Source organism: Aythya ferina, assembly GCF_964211825.1.
Source record: "Aythya ferina genome assembly, chromosome: 2".
In the NCBI taxonomy this organism is placed as follows: domain Eukaryota; kingdom Metazoa; phylum Chordata; class Aves; order Anseriformes; family Anatidae; genus Aythya; species Aythya ferina.
In genome coordinates this window covers 3,174,667-3,189,968 of record NC_140297.1, presented here as the reverse complement: position 1 = coordinate 3,189,968, position 15,302 = coordinate 3,174,667, and the positions used below count along the sequence as shown (strand labels likewise).

The 15,302-nt window shown below is 44.0% G+C and overlaps 1 protein-coding gene across 7 annotated transcripts in view; it reads right to left on the bottom strand.

Moving 5' to 3' along the window:
• LOC311431363 (uncharacterized protein) overlaps nt 1–14,755 on the bottom strand; it is a 30,058-nt gene extending 15,303 nt beyond the window's left edge. Inside the window, exons 1-4 of one of the 7 annotated variants that reach the window (XM_084508801.1) lie at nt 13,863–14,755; nt 10,606–10,787; nt 5,489–5,620; nt 1,052–1,218 (exon numbers count right to left, since the gene is read on the bottom strand). In XM_084508801.1, the coding sequence (XP_084364927.1) occupies nt 1,052–1,218; nt 5,489–5,530 (209 nt within the window). In that variant the 5' untranslated portion in view covers nt 5,531–5,620; nt 10,606–10,787; nt 13,863–14,755. The other 6 variants (XM_084508795.1, XM_084508796.1, XM_084508798.1 and 3 more) reach the window with 6 other exon arrangements.
• Nucleotides 14,756–15,302: the final 547 nt, after the last annotated feature.

Here is a 15,302-nt window from a genome sequence, read left to right as displayed (position 1 = left end):
AAGGCTTTTAACCTCAGAAGAGAACATTAATCTTTTCCATCAAGAAAAGGAAATTGTGTAGTAAACCAGCTAATTTTAGCTGACTTGAAAGTTCACTTATTTATTCTTAATACATGGTTCAAGTTATTGCATGATGCAAGCCAAAAAGGGCTTTGCATTCCGCCAGCATTCGAAACACATTTTTTAATGTATTATAAAATGAAAACCTGAGTGCATTAGTCAAGGGCACATGAAGACAGTAGGCTGCGACAAGAGCAGTGCTGCACGTATTTCTGCTTTCAGAAGCAAATGGGTACCACTGACATCCGATCTGTGTCCAGCACCCTCCGTACTGCTCATGTTCCATGACACTGCACCACCAGGCAGGATCGTTATGAGCTGCAGCACTGAGTGATGGGGCAAGGAAGGAGAGGGTTTTTGTGTTTGTTTTTAAAGGAGTTCTCATGGCAGTTTCCCATTTCATTCCCTAGCAATGAAGTTGTACTATCCTTACCAAAAATTTTAAGTTTTTACATACATGCATGTACACAGACTCCCTCATCTTTTCTCACAAGCTCTACACCAACTACTACACAGTAATCTGAGGGTCTAATGAAGACAGAATCACAGAATGGCTTGGGCTGGGCCTTTAAGGGGCCTTAAAGACTGCCCTGTCCCACAGGCAGGGGTGCCTGTCCACTAGACCAGGATGCCCAAAGCCACATCCAGCCTGGCCTTAAACACCTCCAGGGATGGGGCACCCACAGCTTCTTTGGGCAGCCTGTTCCAGGGCCTCACCGCCTTCTGAGTGAAGAATTTCCTCCTAACCTCTAATCTAAATCTCCCCTCTTCTAGTACAAAACCATTCCCTCTTGTGCTAGCAGCAACTTCCACATAAAAAGTTGCTCTCCATCTTTTTTTTTTAAGCCCCCTTCAAGTACTGAAAGGCCACAATGGGCAAGGTTATCCCATAACCTCTTCTTAAACCAACCCAGAATCCCACTCGTGCTGCTCAGGAACAATTTCAGTGTTGCAGAACACCATTGTAAGATTATGCCAAGAAGGTTCATACCGTTTTTTTGTGCAGTCTTGCAAAGATGTTTTTGTGCTGTTGTCTTCTCCACATGCTGACCAGTCGCTATACAGCTGGGAAGATTCCAACGAAGGTGGCGTGCTAGTAATTGCCCCTAGTAATGGGGAAAATATTTGAGTGTCCATTTTTTGTTTCTTGCTATTTACCTATGTTGAAAAGGGAAAAATTGTTAACATTAGATGTTTACGCCAGTGAGCAGTAAGGGCAAAGTTAAACTTGTCTTTTATACGAGGAGCTAAATAATTTGTCAGGAAAATGAAACGTAAGTATTATAAGAGGATACTGTCTAAAACTTCTTCCTTTCCCTGCCTTAAGGTAGTCCAAATCTGACAAGATTATGCATCTCCTAAAAATAAGAAAGTAAGAAATAAAGATTATTTACTGTACAATAACAGGAATTCTCTACAGATTTCACACTGTAGGTTTTTGAGTGTCAAGTTGACAAGCTCAGAGTCTTCTAGCCTATATGACTGGAAATGCACATGTCACAGGCATCCACATCCCTTCTGGGAAAACAGTACAGCAGTTACCCCTGCTATACACCCTGAGAACTGAAATATTCCTACAGAGAGCCCCATGTAAGCAGGGAAGGACATCGGTAAACCTCACAGAGAAAAGTGGGGTTAAGAAAAGTAACCTCTCTTCGAGTACTGGTCCTGGAATAAAACCTCAAGCTTTCCTGAAAAAAATATAAATTCATATATAATGTTGTACTGAACTAGGTCCCTTCAGTTCTCCTAAGTAAAGCTCCCCAGTCAAGACAGGGTACCAACTCCTCTTCTGCAAGTGAGGTTTGGGAGTCTCAAACCAACACCAGCAGAAGCAGCCAGCTGTAGCAGAAGCTGCAAGAGGCCACAGGAGAGAGGGAAAGGTGTAAACCAAGGAGAACATTTAGCTGCCTCTTTTCCCCAACCATTTCTAGAAGTATTTCTTAGTAAGTGGTGATTTTTCAAGCAAAGAAAAACACCAACATCTCAGCTTAAAAAAAATCTATCAAGGGGATTTCCTATTTCAAGATGCGTTTCATTCAAGATGCCACCTTTCAGTTTCTGTAACTCAACCCACCTTCCTGAAACCATCTCAGAAATCCGTGTTCTTGGTAAGTGAACGGTCAGTAGGTAGACTGAAAAAAAAAAAAAAAAAAAAAAAAAAAAACCTGCTGCATAAAAGGAATCCCTTCCTTACACTAATCTCTCACCACCTTCAGCCCCTCTGTGTACAACCTGTCAGCAGGAAGAATTCGAGAGGCACCACAGCCGAAAGCTTCATCTGAAATCCTAGCACTTAAAAGCCATGCTGAACTCTGGCTACCTGGCTGCAGAGGATGGAGAGCAAGAGCTCTTTTAAGACTGAGGATAAGATACACTTCACCTCCTCCATTTCAAATGCAACTATAGAAAGTACAGAAAGACAGATTTAACTTTTTTTTTTTTTGGCAGGGAAGCTTTAAAAAACAGAAAAACACCTTTCATCAGCATGGTCAAACTAGCCTTAGATCACACAAAACAAACTGTTTGCTAAATCCTTTTTGAATAACTGTAGAGAAATCTCACCTATGTACTTAAAATCCTGAAAAGTGTTAAAACCAGAATATGAAAGGAAGAAACAGTGCAATGACGACGGGTGGGTCCTCGTATTTCAAAACATTTCAACAGATTTACTAAAATCTCATTTTATGGCTTTAAGATTAAAAACTGCACTGTCACTAAAGTCATAGTTACGTGGCCAAAATTGCCAGCTCTGCGAGACTGGCACTTGCTATGGGAGAAATAGCTCTAAAGCTCTCAACAAGCCAAAATGAAACAAAGAGCTTTAGAGAAATTCACATTGTCTGAATGTGAAACTGTGTTTTAAGTCTCTCTAGAGTCACTGACAGGCTTTTTAAAAGTCAGTTTAAATTAATAATATAAAAATAAACTCAGTATCAATCACTACCTCATGCCTCATCTGTTTAAAAGAGAAAATACCAAGTTAAATTATTTTTTCTCTCTTTATGTGACTATTTTTCAATAGTAGACCAGTGAAACCTTGCTTACTACAACTCTTCAGCCAGAATTTGATTTAGTGAAAGCTGCCAGAGCCTCAGAAGGCTCTCTTCCTGACTCTAAGTCTGAAAACGCAGAGTTACCTGGCAAAGCCTGCTCCTACTGGGAGCAGGACTGAGCAGCCCTTTGACACTGCAGCGCACTTGAATGGAAAAAAGCTTAAAGTGAGGGCTTATCAGTTGCTACAACCTTGCCTCACACACCCAAACAAACCCCTATTAAATAACAGGTTATTTTAGAGGTAGTATCATCCTGTAGAGTGGACACTTTCTGTACTGTTCCATTCACATCCCATACAAGACATATTTCATCTCCCAGAGACCCAATGGCCTCTTGTTTAGTCCCCTCGGAATCAAAGCATGGAGATAAATCACACTCCTTGGCTAAAGTATAAAAATACTTTTGCATAGGTTAAAAATAGGACCTGTAACTATTGGATGTATCTTTTATTTTCAGAGCCATTAGTCATTGTTAATGGGAGTTGTGCAGGACAATGTGACTACAGCTCAGCAGAGGAGGCATTTCACGTACCCCACACACATCCCCATCAGTCTGCACTTGCAAAACGCTGAAGTCTCCTTTGATCTGGTTCAACAAAATTCCAAACTAACTGGGAAATCTCACCTGGGCTTTACGTACAAACTAGTCGCAAGTTAGAGTGAAAAATAAAGAGGAAAAAACGTGCTGCCTGATTGTTTTATTTTCAAGCTTCTCTGCTGAGGTTCAGACAGTGATAATCTCCCTAACAGGCCTTGCAATCAAAGGGCTGTCTGCAGAAGCACAAATGTCTTCCACTCCAAATTTCAACCTTAAAAAAAAATGTATGAAGTAAATCAATGAACAAAATGCTGTCTCCAACAAAACCAAGTGGCAACTCCTGCAGTCTGGTTCTTACTTTATTCTTCCCACTCTGCAAAGCATGGGAAAACCTCTGCTCCCACTCAACTACCTCTCAAAACAACAACAAGGGACTTGCCCTATCTAAAACCTACACAGACTATCTCAGGGGATTTTTTTTTTTTCCAAAGCATAACAAGACAGAGCTTCAGTTTGTTCCTGGAAAATGGAAGCGTGCATATGCTAAGCTCTCTCTGCAAACATAACTGGGCACACTGTTTTGTTTTTGAGACATCTAATATTGTATCTTCAGATGCACACAGAGGGCTTTTAGCTTCCAGGAAGCTCATCACAACTGAGGAGTAAGCAAACTCAAGCATTTACCAGAAAAACATTTGAGCTAAATCAGGAAAAAGTCCTTTTACAGCCATGGATCCTAAAGCTGCAGGACTGGCCCACTGCAGAGCACTGCTCGCAGATGCATTTTGTGACCAGCTGTCAAACTTTATCTGTGATGCCAGTAAGTGACAGCACCACAACAGCATTACTGCTTCTATATCGAGTGTATTCTTCTTTGATTTCTTGGCAGGATAAGCATTTAGTGTTTATTTCTTGTTTTTCCTGGCAAGAGAAACCAAACATATGATAAAGTATTGTGGGTTTTGTTTGTGTTTGTGACTAAGAACTCTAAGAACTCTTACCTACAGCACACAAACCATTTAGTCATTCGGGAGGCACTGCTAGTAACTCTCTGAAACTAGTGAAAAATCAGAATTCTACAAGTTGCCTTCTTGTGATACCTCAAACTAAACAGCAGGGATGCAAACAGGTGACAGGGATACATAAAAACTACAAACAGGGGAGAAAATAGGTCTGTTATTCAGATCTCATGATATTAGGGACAAAAAAAACAACGATGGCAGGTTACTGGAGACTTCCTTCTAAATCTCAATTTCCTACGGGCTTAGTAGGACAAAAGGGAACGCTCCTTCCCAGCAAAGCATTGGAAACTTTTTCTGAGAATAAGAGAGCTCTGAAAGACTTGCTTCCTTTGACAGCTGGGTCAAAATCCTACAGAGAGCACAGCACTGAGATGCTTGCTCAATACAGGGGTCCTATAGCCCCATTACCATTAAGCACACTCAAGGGCTACTGTGGAATTGTTTGTTTGTTTTAAGCACTGACATTTAAGCATGTTCACTTCTTACGGTCAAAGAACTTTTATCCAGAGTAATTTCCAGTAATTGTTCTTCGGAAGACTTTGTGGTGAGTCTCACAAATGCCCTTGAATGTCTCCTGTCAAAGCCCAGCTGGATGAGGAACTGCTGACTGCCATGAGCAGAGGATTAATCTCCTGCACTGACACGCAGTGAGATCTGCTCTGGCTGTAACGGAGCACTCTCTTCATTTTCTGTGTTGGAGGAGTTTTATTTTTTTTGTATGCGGTTATTCAATACACGTAGTTAGAAAAAACCAACATATTATAGAAGTATTTATTTCTGTTTCCTTAAGCAATCTTCGTCTTTGGACCCACCTGTGACTTGTAAGGACCAACTGTGGCACTTGGCTTGACCATGTCCTTGGTAGCAGAATGCCAGTTCTCTTCTCTGCCGTATGCAGCATTGCCAGGCAAGCAGAAATTTAGATTCTTACGGACAGATTTAGCCTATTAAAAAATATAAAAAAGAACAACCATTACCAGGTCAATGTATTTCTTGTTATGCATAAAACTCTTTTCTAGCCGCCCCTCACTGCTCCTTCCACCATCTTTCCATGCCCACAGCTCCTCCACGATCATTTAAGTCTGAGATGCTGACAGAACGATGACAATGTCCCTTTCTTGCTGAGACCTCGTATGACAAAATAAGCTCGGCAGCCAGGAGCTGCTGACCACGGGTCACATGGAGGCCCAGACGAGGCGAGCAGCACTTGCATTCACACATGTTAAGCGTCTACCCTTCCATGCTTCCCTTTTGGGAAGCAGATTGTCAAGCTGCTGCTGCTTACTGACACGCCTGCAGCTGTATGTGAGCATCAGCTGCCCGTGTTATGGGATGCAGCAGAGCAGAGCCCACATTTAAACTGCACGAGGCTCAAGGTCTCATCTTTTTTGACACAAGGAATTAGTTGGTGGAAGCAAGAAGTGGTGCTTTTTGTCTCCATTTAGCTCGTTTGGCTGCTGGAAACAGGCAAAGAGCTGGATGAATTACTTAACCAGTTCTCGATAGTCAGCTTTTTGGGGATTCCTACAGCATTTCCATCACCTTTTAGCAGAGAAACATGCTCAGACAGACAGCAAAGTCCGCAACCAGCAGCAGAACAGTGCTGGGAAGCATCCTGTAGGCACCTCGATGCTTCTAGGAAGCACTGAGCTTGTAGCTCTTGCACCAAGTGGCCTTCAGTGCACGTTTGATGCACTGATGTCCTCTGAACTCCTGAAAAAAGCTCCATGACCCTACAACGCAGGGTATCAGGCCCCCTGTGTTTAAGCTATGATAGGAGACTGAAGGGATTCAGGTGCACACAGCTGCTCCTGGTGCTGCCTTTCCTGCACATCTTCCTTTCAGGAGAGGTGATGAGCAGTCTCTTTACACCACCAGTGATGGTCAGTACATTTAAGCTGCTAACCTTTACAAAGCTTTTAACTACTTGTTATTTATTAGCTGTTCCCCTGCCAAAGCAGACCTAATGAAACCTGCAGTGATTAGCCGAATCGTTCTCCTCTGTGACACACTGCAACTACGTGCAGCTTTAGAAGTGGGATTTCCACAGGCTTGGCTTGGAACACCCAAGTTTTAAATTCATACAGCTGTCCAAAAGAGAAGTAAGAGTGCAATCTGTGCCCCAGCCAATACATCCTCACAAAATTGTCTAGGTTGGAAGAGACCTCCAAGATCACCCAGTCCAACCTCTGACCTAACACTAAACTTTTTTTTTTATTTAAACTTTTTAACTTTAACTTTTCCTTTTTTCTTCTGACACTGTTCAAGAACTATGAGTGAAAAAGATGAACGACGACAAGCCCAGCACCTGCAGGAAACCACTCTTCCATCAGCAGAGAACACCAAAGACTGGCTTCCTTCTTTCAAAGACTGGCTTCCTTCCTCCACGTTTGTGCCCTGCCCCAAGACCCCTGTAGGAGCAGCATCGCCCCTACTGCAGCCTTGTGACCTCCCCAATTCTCTTCCTCAGGGCCACCAGCACAGAGCTCATGGTAATGGGGCTGCATCAGCAGGCCACAACGGATGATTGAAGTTACTCAGAAGCCTTTCTCTGTACGAGGACGCTCTCTTCTGTGTAAACCTGTCGAATTCTGTAGCATTTACAGAAATCCATTATTGCCAAGACACCTCACCACCTCTCCCACAATTTCAGAGCATTTAATTGATGGTTCAAAGCTTACCAGAGGAAGGACGGGTTCCCCAAATACATAACCTTCAGAAACCTGAAAGAACAGTCCCCCAGCCCTTTATGCCAGTGTAATGTCCACCAGCACTTCTTAAAGTTAACACCAGAAACTTCAAATGAGCCTGGTAAATAGTGAGCCCAGTAAATAGTGAGACCTCTCAAGATATATGCAGACAGTCTGGTTTCTGAGCTTCTGCCCCCACGTGCCCTGAACCTTGGTGAAGACAAGGATAACGTGATCCCCGCTATAATTATATACACGTCTCGACACACGCTTCGACAGCCTTCTTGTGCTGATTGAACAAACTTTGAGGGTGAAGCTTAACTTTGAGCTCCTCCTCGATGATAAACGTGAGCTCTGCCAACCTGAAGGCCTGCTTTTCAAAAATAATACAACTAGCAGCATCTTCTAAAGGATTCACATCACCCTCCTAGAGAGGCTTCGTGCACATGCACCCATGTTGATGTCAGCATGGAAGAGTATCAGCATCAGGGCTACATCTAAAACAAACCATAGAGGGGAAAAGAATTTGAAACATCACTTTAATATTGTAAGTAGATCATAAAGAGGGCATAAAAGCTTCCACTTCCCCTACCTGAGCCTTTACAGGTTGTAGAAATCAGATTCCAAGGGTAAAGTGCTAAGTCTGAAGACCCTCATTTCTTTTGACACACCAGGTTTGGACTTTTTAATGTTTAGGCCTGTCTGCTTTACAAAGCCACAAGACTGAAATTCTGCTGCAGGATGGATCTCCCATCTGCTCCTTAACTGCAACTTTATGAAAAGATCATCCCTGGAATAGTATGCCACCACCTCTGTGAGGTGCTTCTTCCTTGGCCAAAAAAAATAAATAGAAAATAAAAATGAACACGCAGAACATTTCTACAAATGAAAATAAACACTTAAGATTGTCAATGGCAAGAAATGAAGCCAATGAAGCACCTGGGAAGCCACACAATACAGATTTATCCACAGGAAGTGGGGCTGCGTAGGTGCAAGCGCTGTAACTTCAACCTTCCCGAAGTTTTCAATTTCAGAAAGTCAGATTTGTAACCTCTCCACTTGCTGCAATTTTTGCTTTATTAATTTTTAAAAAATAAGGAATTACTTTGCCAGTTGGTAGCTAAGAAACGAAGTCCTGATCTGCAATTTATTTAAACAAACAAAAGTTACCAGCGTTGTTTTTAATGATCTACAAACTCTAACAGTGCTCCAAAACCCCGAGTACCTCAAAGAGCAGAGCCCTACTAATTTCCAAGTCCGTCTGCAGGCAGTGACATTCAGAGGATGTTTTTGTTTATAAAGTCTTACCACACCAATCCCCAATTAAAAAAGAAAACCCACTCCTTACAAAGCCCTGACATGAAGTTGCCAGTTGTAAGAGCAGCAGGCACAACTCAGCTGTGGGATGTCCTTAGCCAGAAGGTCAGATTCGGGACTGAGAAGGGAAAGTTTTACAGAAGTAGTGAGAGTTTACTCTAACACCTTTATTAGTGAGCAGGGTATGATACTCAAAATATTTGACAAATATGCTTAAGTATTTTAATTAATAAAATATTAAGCCCACTGTAGGCTTCATGGAAATATAAAGGAACTTAACAGCAGCTACCTCTATTTATTCCCCTTCAGCTCAGTTTTTACCACGTGTCACAGCCATCACCTCCTGGTGGAGCAGGGAAACACAAGGCACTGCTACACAGGCAGGCACTGGCTTCTGAACTCCTCACGTCACAGCTAACTAACCCAAAGGTGGTTTAAGCACATTAAAAATAAAAGCAATATGCAGATGATATCCTTCCAGACATGCTTCTGCAGAACTGCACTGTTGGTACTGACATGCTCCCAGTAAACCTCTTTGTTTAGGAATACAAAATTCCTAATGAAGTTAGGAAATATTTTTCCAGATTCATTTGGACAGGTGGACTGTCCACTACAATTTAAACTCCATTAACTGAAAATGCCTTTGCAAAGGTATTTTTTAAGAGTTATTTTTAAACAGACATATAAAATGCTCAAGTTGTCAATTAGTTCATGTATCAAAATAAACTTTCTGAAGTTACAAACCAGCATATGTGGCCAAATTGAATTTTTAAGGTCAGCAGTACAAGGAACTGTAAACACTATATATCATTATAGAGAGATTTGTCTCCTAATTTCATTAGACTGCTGTGATTAGATATAAAGCTGCTTTTCCCTCTTGGCCACATCTTCTGTCTGTAAAATTCAAGTAGTAAACAGTCTTCAAGCCTGCAGACTTCAGCAAATAACATCCCAAGGCCATTTAACAGCTTTAAACTGTTAACAGGAATTAAAGGAAAACTATTACCTGCTTGAAAAGTTAAGTGTCTCAGAGTAAAGGGCAACAGTAAGCGTTCCCAAGTTTCCCACCCACTTTGTAAGTCCCTCACTGCCACTATAGAAAGCTCAGGCAGTCCACACTGCACAATGTTTGTGTTTGGAGAATTGTTTTTGCCAGGCAGTCGTAGTGTGGGATCTCCTGAAAGGCTGGGCACTGCCAGGCGAGCAAGCGATTAAACTGCAGCATCCGAGCAACCCAAGCAATACTACACTGCAAAGCTGCTTTCCAGCTCCCTAAAACACCAGCACGACTTCAGACAGAACAACAAAACCCTCTTAATTCTCTCCCTGTTGCGAGAATCAAGCTCCCCGGAGACAAACCTGTGGGAACGGTCCCCCCAAGCCGCTCGTGGCAGCGTTCCCAACCCCGCCACGGGCCACCGAGGACGTGGTGCAGGCGCTGGGATGCTGTGCACCAGCTGTACACGCTGCAGCAGCCGATCCCTGGGCTTGTGAGTCCGCTGGTGTAGCTCAGCCGGTGCCTCCGCTGCACCTTGTTCCCCTTCCTACCAGCGCTGCCATGGGACCGGCGCTGCGCAGCTGGTTACTACACGCAGACGAAGCCGTTGCCAGGCTATGGCCAGCGTCTCCTCTCCACCCGTCAGGAAGAGTGGAAAGCAGAGGGCAAGGCGACGGCCCACCCAGCCCAACTGGCAGCCCGGGCATCAAGCGAGGACTCCACGCAGCTGTCCCGAGACCTGGGGAGTCCCAGAGCTGCAGCAGCACCGCCACGAGCAGTGCGGGTGGCTTGCCCTTCGGTGTCACCTCAGGTTTTCTTCAGGTATCAAGCACCTCCGCAGCAAGTGAAATCTTCCCCCAGCAGGCAAAGATTTCTACGCTGCCGAAGGCCCCTGCTCCAGAAGCGAAAGAAACACCGAGCTTACATTTTTGCTCTCCTCGCTTTACAACCAGTCCCAGCCATGCAGCGTCTGATGTCAGCGGAGTGCCAGTATGTGGAAGTACTATGGGAATTGTAGTCTCCTCTCCGTCGTGCAGCAGCCACGAGGCGCAGGAGCCAGGGCTGCAGCCTTTGGAGCAGTCTCCTTCGCACAGCACCTCCCAGGAACTGCCTGGCAAACACAGATGAAGTATTTCAGCTGGGGACTGCTGCTCAGACAGAAAGGAAAAGGGCTCTGGTGCTTGTGAAATGCACCTTATCCTATTGCCCACAGGAATAGCAGTTCCTAGGCAATTGTTTTCAGGTAATCAACATCTCCAAATGCCTTTAAGGTGTAATGAGGAAGTGCTATCACTGAAGAATTAATTGCTATGGGGTATAGTAAAATCCTATTTAACAATACAGGAGATCCTATACCAAGTTCGTTGCCTCTTATACCTGTGTTTTTTGCTTCTCCACATGAAAAAATAATTCCCTGAAAGTTTTGTCAGTGGCTATTGTTCACCTGCAACTTCTGTTCTCCCCACTGAAAGCTACAGCTCACTCCAGCTAAATAACCAGGGAAGGATGCAGTGTGAGCAAACAGAGCCCTATATTTTTAATTCTCATTACAGGAAACAAAGGCTATGTTAGGCAAAGGTTTCCTTGCCAGCTAAAGTGCTGTACCTGATTTACCTTCTCCCCACTTTCTGTCAAATTCCTCTTAAACAGTTATATATTATCACCTTTTACACATTTTTCCTTATAAAGATGTTATTTTTCTACAAGTCCTTGCCTTAATTCAGACAAACGGTGAACCCTGATCCTTCCCTCACACCATGTTCTTTCATTCCACAAAAGAAATAATTTGAGCAAATTAAGAAATCCATAGAGACAATGGGAAGTGCTAACAGAGTCATTTTCATCTCTTTTTGGGGAAAGCAAACCAACAAAGCAATCAACTTGTCACACAGCTATAAATGAAAGCAGCTCAGTGTCTGAGTAGGACAGTCCATCACCAGCCAGGTATTAGTACAGACTCTGGAGACTGGAATAAAAAAAAAGAAGTAAAGAGCCAGCAAGTCCCTAGCCTTTTTTTTTTTTCCTAAAAAAATCTCAATCTATCCTTCAGCTGAGTTACAATTAAAAATATACATTGCTCACCCCAAGCAATAAAAATGAAGTGTTTGCCATGCCTCTAAATCCATCCTACAAAATCAGAGAAAACTCCTATGACAGCCACAAGTGTTGCATCAGAAATCAGAAAATCGCTTTCTTGAATTCTTGAACAACTTAGTGCAGGCAGACTAAAAACTAAAAAATGGTGAAAAAAGAGAAACTTCATCCAAAGATTTTTGTTCCCAAGGCATTTTCACTAAAATCCTTCACAATCACCATCACCCCGGCACTTGCCAGTGACAGCACCGCTAGAACACACTCCAGAATTTCCCGCAGCAAATAACTTTCCCCAGATGTGATTTAAGTCACTCCATATGGTTTTCCTGAAACAGCAGCACGTAGGAAATGAGGGCTCCCTTCCTAAAAGCCTCAGCCCCTCATGATGAGGCTGTCGCTGTTCCCCTATCACGAAGGGCTTCGAGGAGGTGGCTGTCCTCCTCCACCCTCCCCAACAGTCGGATGGGGGCATGATTTAAGACCAACTGTGTACATAAATGTGATATAGGAAGCTCTAACAGCCACTTCCACGTTTAGGCTTGTAGAATAACGTATTTGCACTAACGCTGCCAAAAGTACAGGCCAAGCTCGATTGTTTCACCAAGTCTGATCTCAAGCCAGGGATTGAGATCTGACCAAGGATTAAAGAAACAGAGAAGGTCCAAACAACTCCAGTGCTATGGCAACACAAACAGTGCTGAAGTACATGAGCTCAATTTAGTGATATGGACACCCCAACGGCTTCAAATTAAGCCTGACAACAGAATTTCACACTCATTTGACCTGGACAAGAGAGGGGACAATAAAGAAATCCACACACAAATCCACAAAATCTACTTGGAGGTAAACTATTTCTACTAGCTTCAGAACTGCATGGTATGGCAGAATAAGATGGGCTCACAGTCTATGCCAAAAACAAAAGGTAAATGGTTGATAGGAGGAGTTTTAAGTCAAAACGTAGCAGATCTCATTGCCTCCAGGCAGCAGAACCCATGCTCCCATGAAGGTAATGAAGGAACCAGCACTGGTACCTGCACCTACACCTCCAAGCAACGCACTGAGAGCCCCTTCTGCCTGTGCAGATGCATTGGCAGAGGTGGATTTCAGCAGGGACAGCTATGAAAAAGTCAGCATAAGCTGTCAAACTGCTGTGTATTGAAAACTCTGAAGAAAACGTGCCTGTTAGAAAGGCAGGAACACCACACGCTTTGAGGAGGAATGCGTGGCATTTGCGACTCACCTGCGCAGCACTCCAACTCACTGAAGATTTAAAAGGTCTTAGTAAAGTATCAACAGCTGACAAACATACTCTAAATGTTAATAAAGCTATCAATAAGATTGAGCAGGCCACAGCAGTGGATTCATTCAAGTAATGATACGTTTTACGGGGCAGGCAGCAGTGATTTCAATAACCCCACAACCACCTGCATGCACAGCAGACTCAGCACCAGCACTCCTCCTTTGGGACCCCTTACCACACCTTTAGGCTTTTTGTTATGAGAGGAAACTTAAAAACCAGAAATGTGAAACTGAGCATTGCTTCCAGAAACAAACAGAAGAAAAGCATAAAAAATAATAAAAAACCACCACTTTTTTTCCTGAAACCAAACATTTCAGGGTATTCCCCTCAACAGTCTCAGAAAACGATGCCTGCCTTACCCTGCTGGGGTTTCAAGCGATAACGTTTGCTTGCTTCACAGCTCCGTCCTGCTCCCTATCAGGTCAGGGACATCACCCCTTTGGGGTGCCAGCACCCCTCACGACCCTTTAACTTCTGACAGATCCCCAGCAGGGCACACGATGGACAAGAAACCCTGGTGCTTTCAGAGACAGTCCTTTATTTATTTACGCCACCACAGGGGTTCCCCTCAACTCTAAGGGAGTCCAACAACCCCACTGCAGCGACACCGCTGCTCCTCACAGGGAAAAAGCCCCTTCCTCCCCTCACAACCCCCTCAGCCCCACTGCCCGCCGCCATCTTAGCCCTTCTCCCCCTCCCTCACAGCCCGCCCCGGCCCGCCCACCCTTTGCTGCCACCGCCCACTGAAATGTTCATTTTTTGTATTTTTTTTTTCCCAGAAATTATACGTGCCCCCTTCTCCTGCTGCCCACTGGTCCTGGACGCTGTCCCTGCTCCACCTCAGAAAGCCCAGAAACTTCTCCCGGGCAGGGCCATCGCGATTTTTAAATAGCCACAACAATGTCCCGTAGCTGCGTGTTTACAGATGTAATCTGCTCTGGCTGACGTTTTCTCAGCTATATTTAGTCTGAGACAAGCACCTGGTGTGGGATTCACCTCACCTAGCTTCTGGGGAGGTAAATACACGCAGCTGAGCTTGGTAACCTGGGGCAATGCTCATCCCCTGCTGGCAAAAGCACAAAAACCAGATGACTTTGCACCATAAAAGCGTCTTGTTTCCCTGCAAGGCCATGCTCAGGTGTTTCAGGCTGTCTACAGCTGGCTGGAAATTTCAGAGCAAGCAGTTTGATAAGGATTTTGGCAACCGAGAGCAGTCTGTAGGGAGGCAATCCTCTAATACGTGGGCTGTGCCTAAACCCTGGCTAGGAAGGTGTCAGATCACACAGGCAGTGGCCCTCCAGTGATTTATTTCGCAATTTTTTCTCATTCATGCTGAAATTGCTCATTAAAAGTGCCACTTTGACCCCTTAGTTTATGCAGCTAACAGAAAGGTCAGTGGTTACTGTGTTTTTGACTAGTTTGTATTCGATAGCTTCTTCATTCAGCAGTGGATCTTTGTGCCTCATTCAGTTCTACCTTAGCTGAATGAGATTTTCCTTAGCAAAAATCAATAGCAGAGTAAATGCCACTGCAAATGCAAGCTCATAGTTATAAAGCTGCGTTGCTGACCTTTCAGCCCAAGCTTGCCCAGCCAAAGCTCTCAGTGATGGAGCAGGCTGTGAGGGAGAAAAGGAAGAAAAAAAAGAAGGTGGCAGGGATGGGGGCTGCCCTCCCAACTTCTGCCACATCCCTTCTCACCTCCAGAAGTGGACTAGTGCCTCTGAAAATCAGCCTGTGGGCATATTTTGTGCCTGTACGTTTTCAGTCTGCACTCTGAAAAATGCAGCAGTGGACAACAGAAAAGCCTTTCAACTATTTGGGAGAGAAATGTGTGCGCACCAGGAAAGAGCTATTGGGCTTCCCCAGACAGAAGAAATGTGGTGTTTATTCAGGCTGTTGGTATGGCAGTGCAATATAACTATTTTGAGAAGGCTTTGCACAGTGGGTGGCTGAGAGGAAAAGCTGCTTCTGTCAGACTGGCATAAACACAGGCAGCACAGGCTCTCCTTTGTCGCCTTCAGAGGATCCTGAAAGTGTGAAGCATCACAGCTGAATTTATTTTTCCGGCGCAGAGACTTTTTAACAATCTCAAACCCATCAAAGTGTTTTAGGGCTGTGTTGAACTTGTTTCTTGTCGGCAACCAGCCCTAACAGCTCTTCTGTTGTATATCCTTGCACAAGGTAAACAACAGCTGATGTCTCTCTCTCTAAGAGAAGTCGCATTTAAA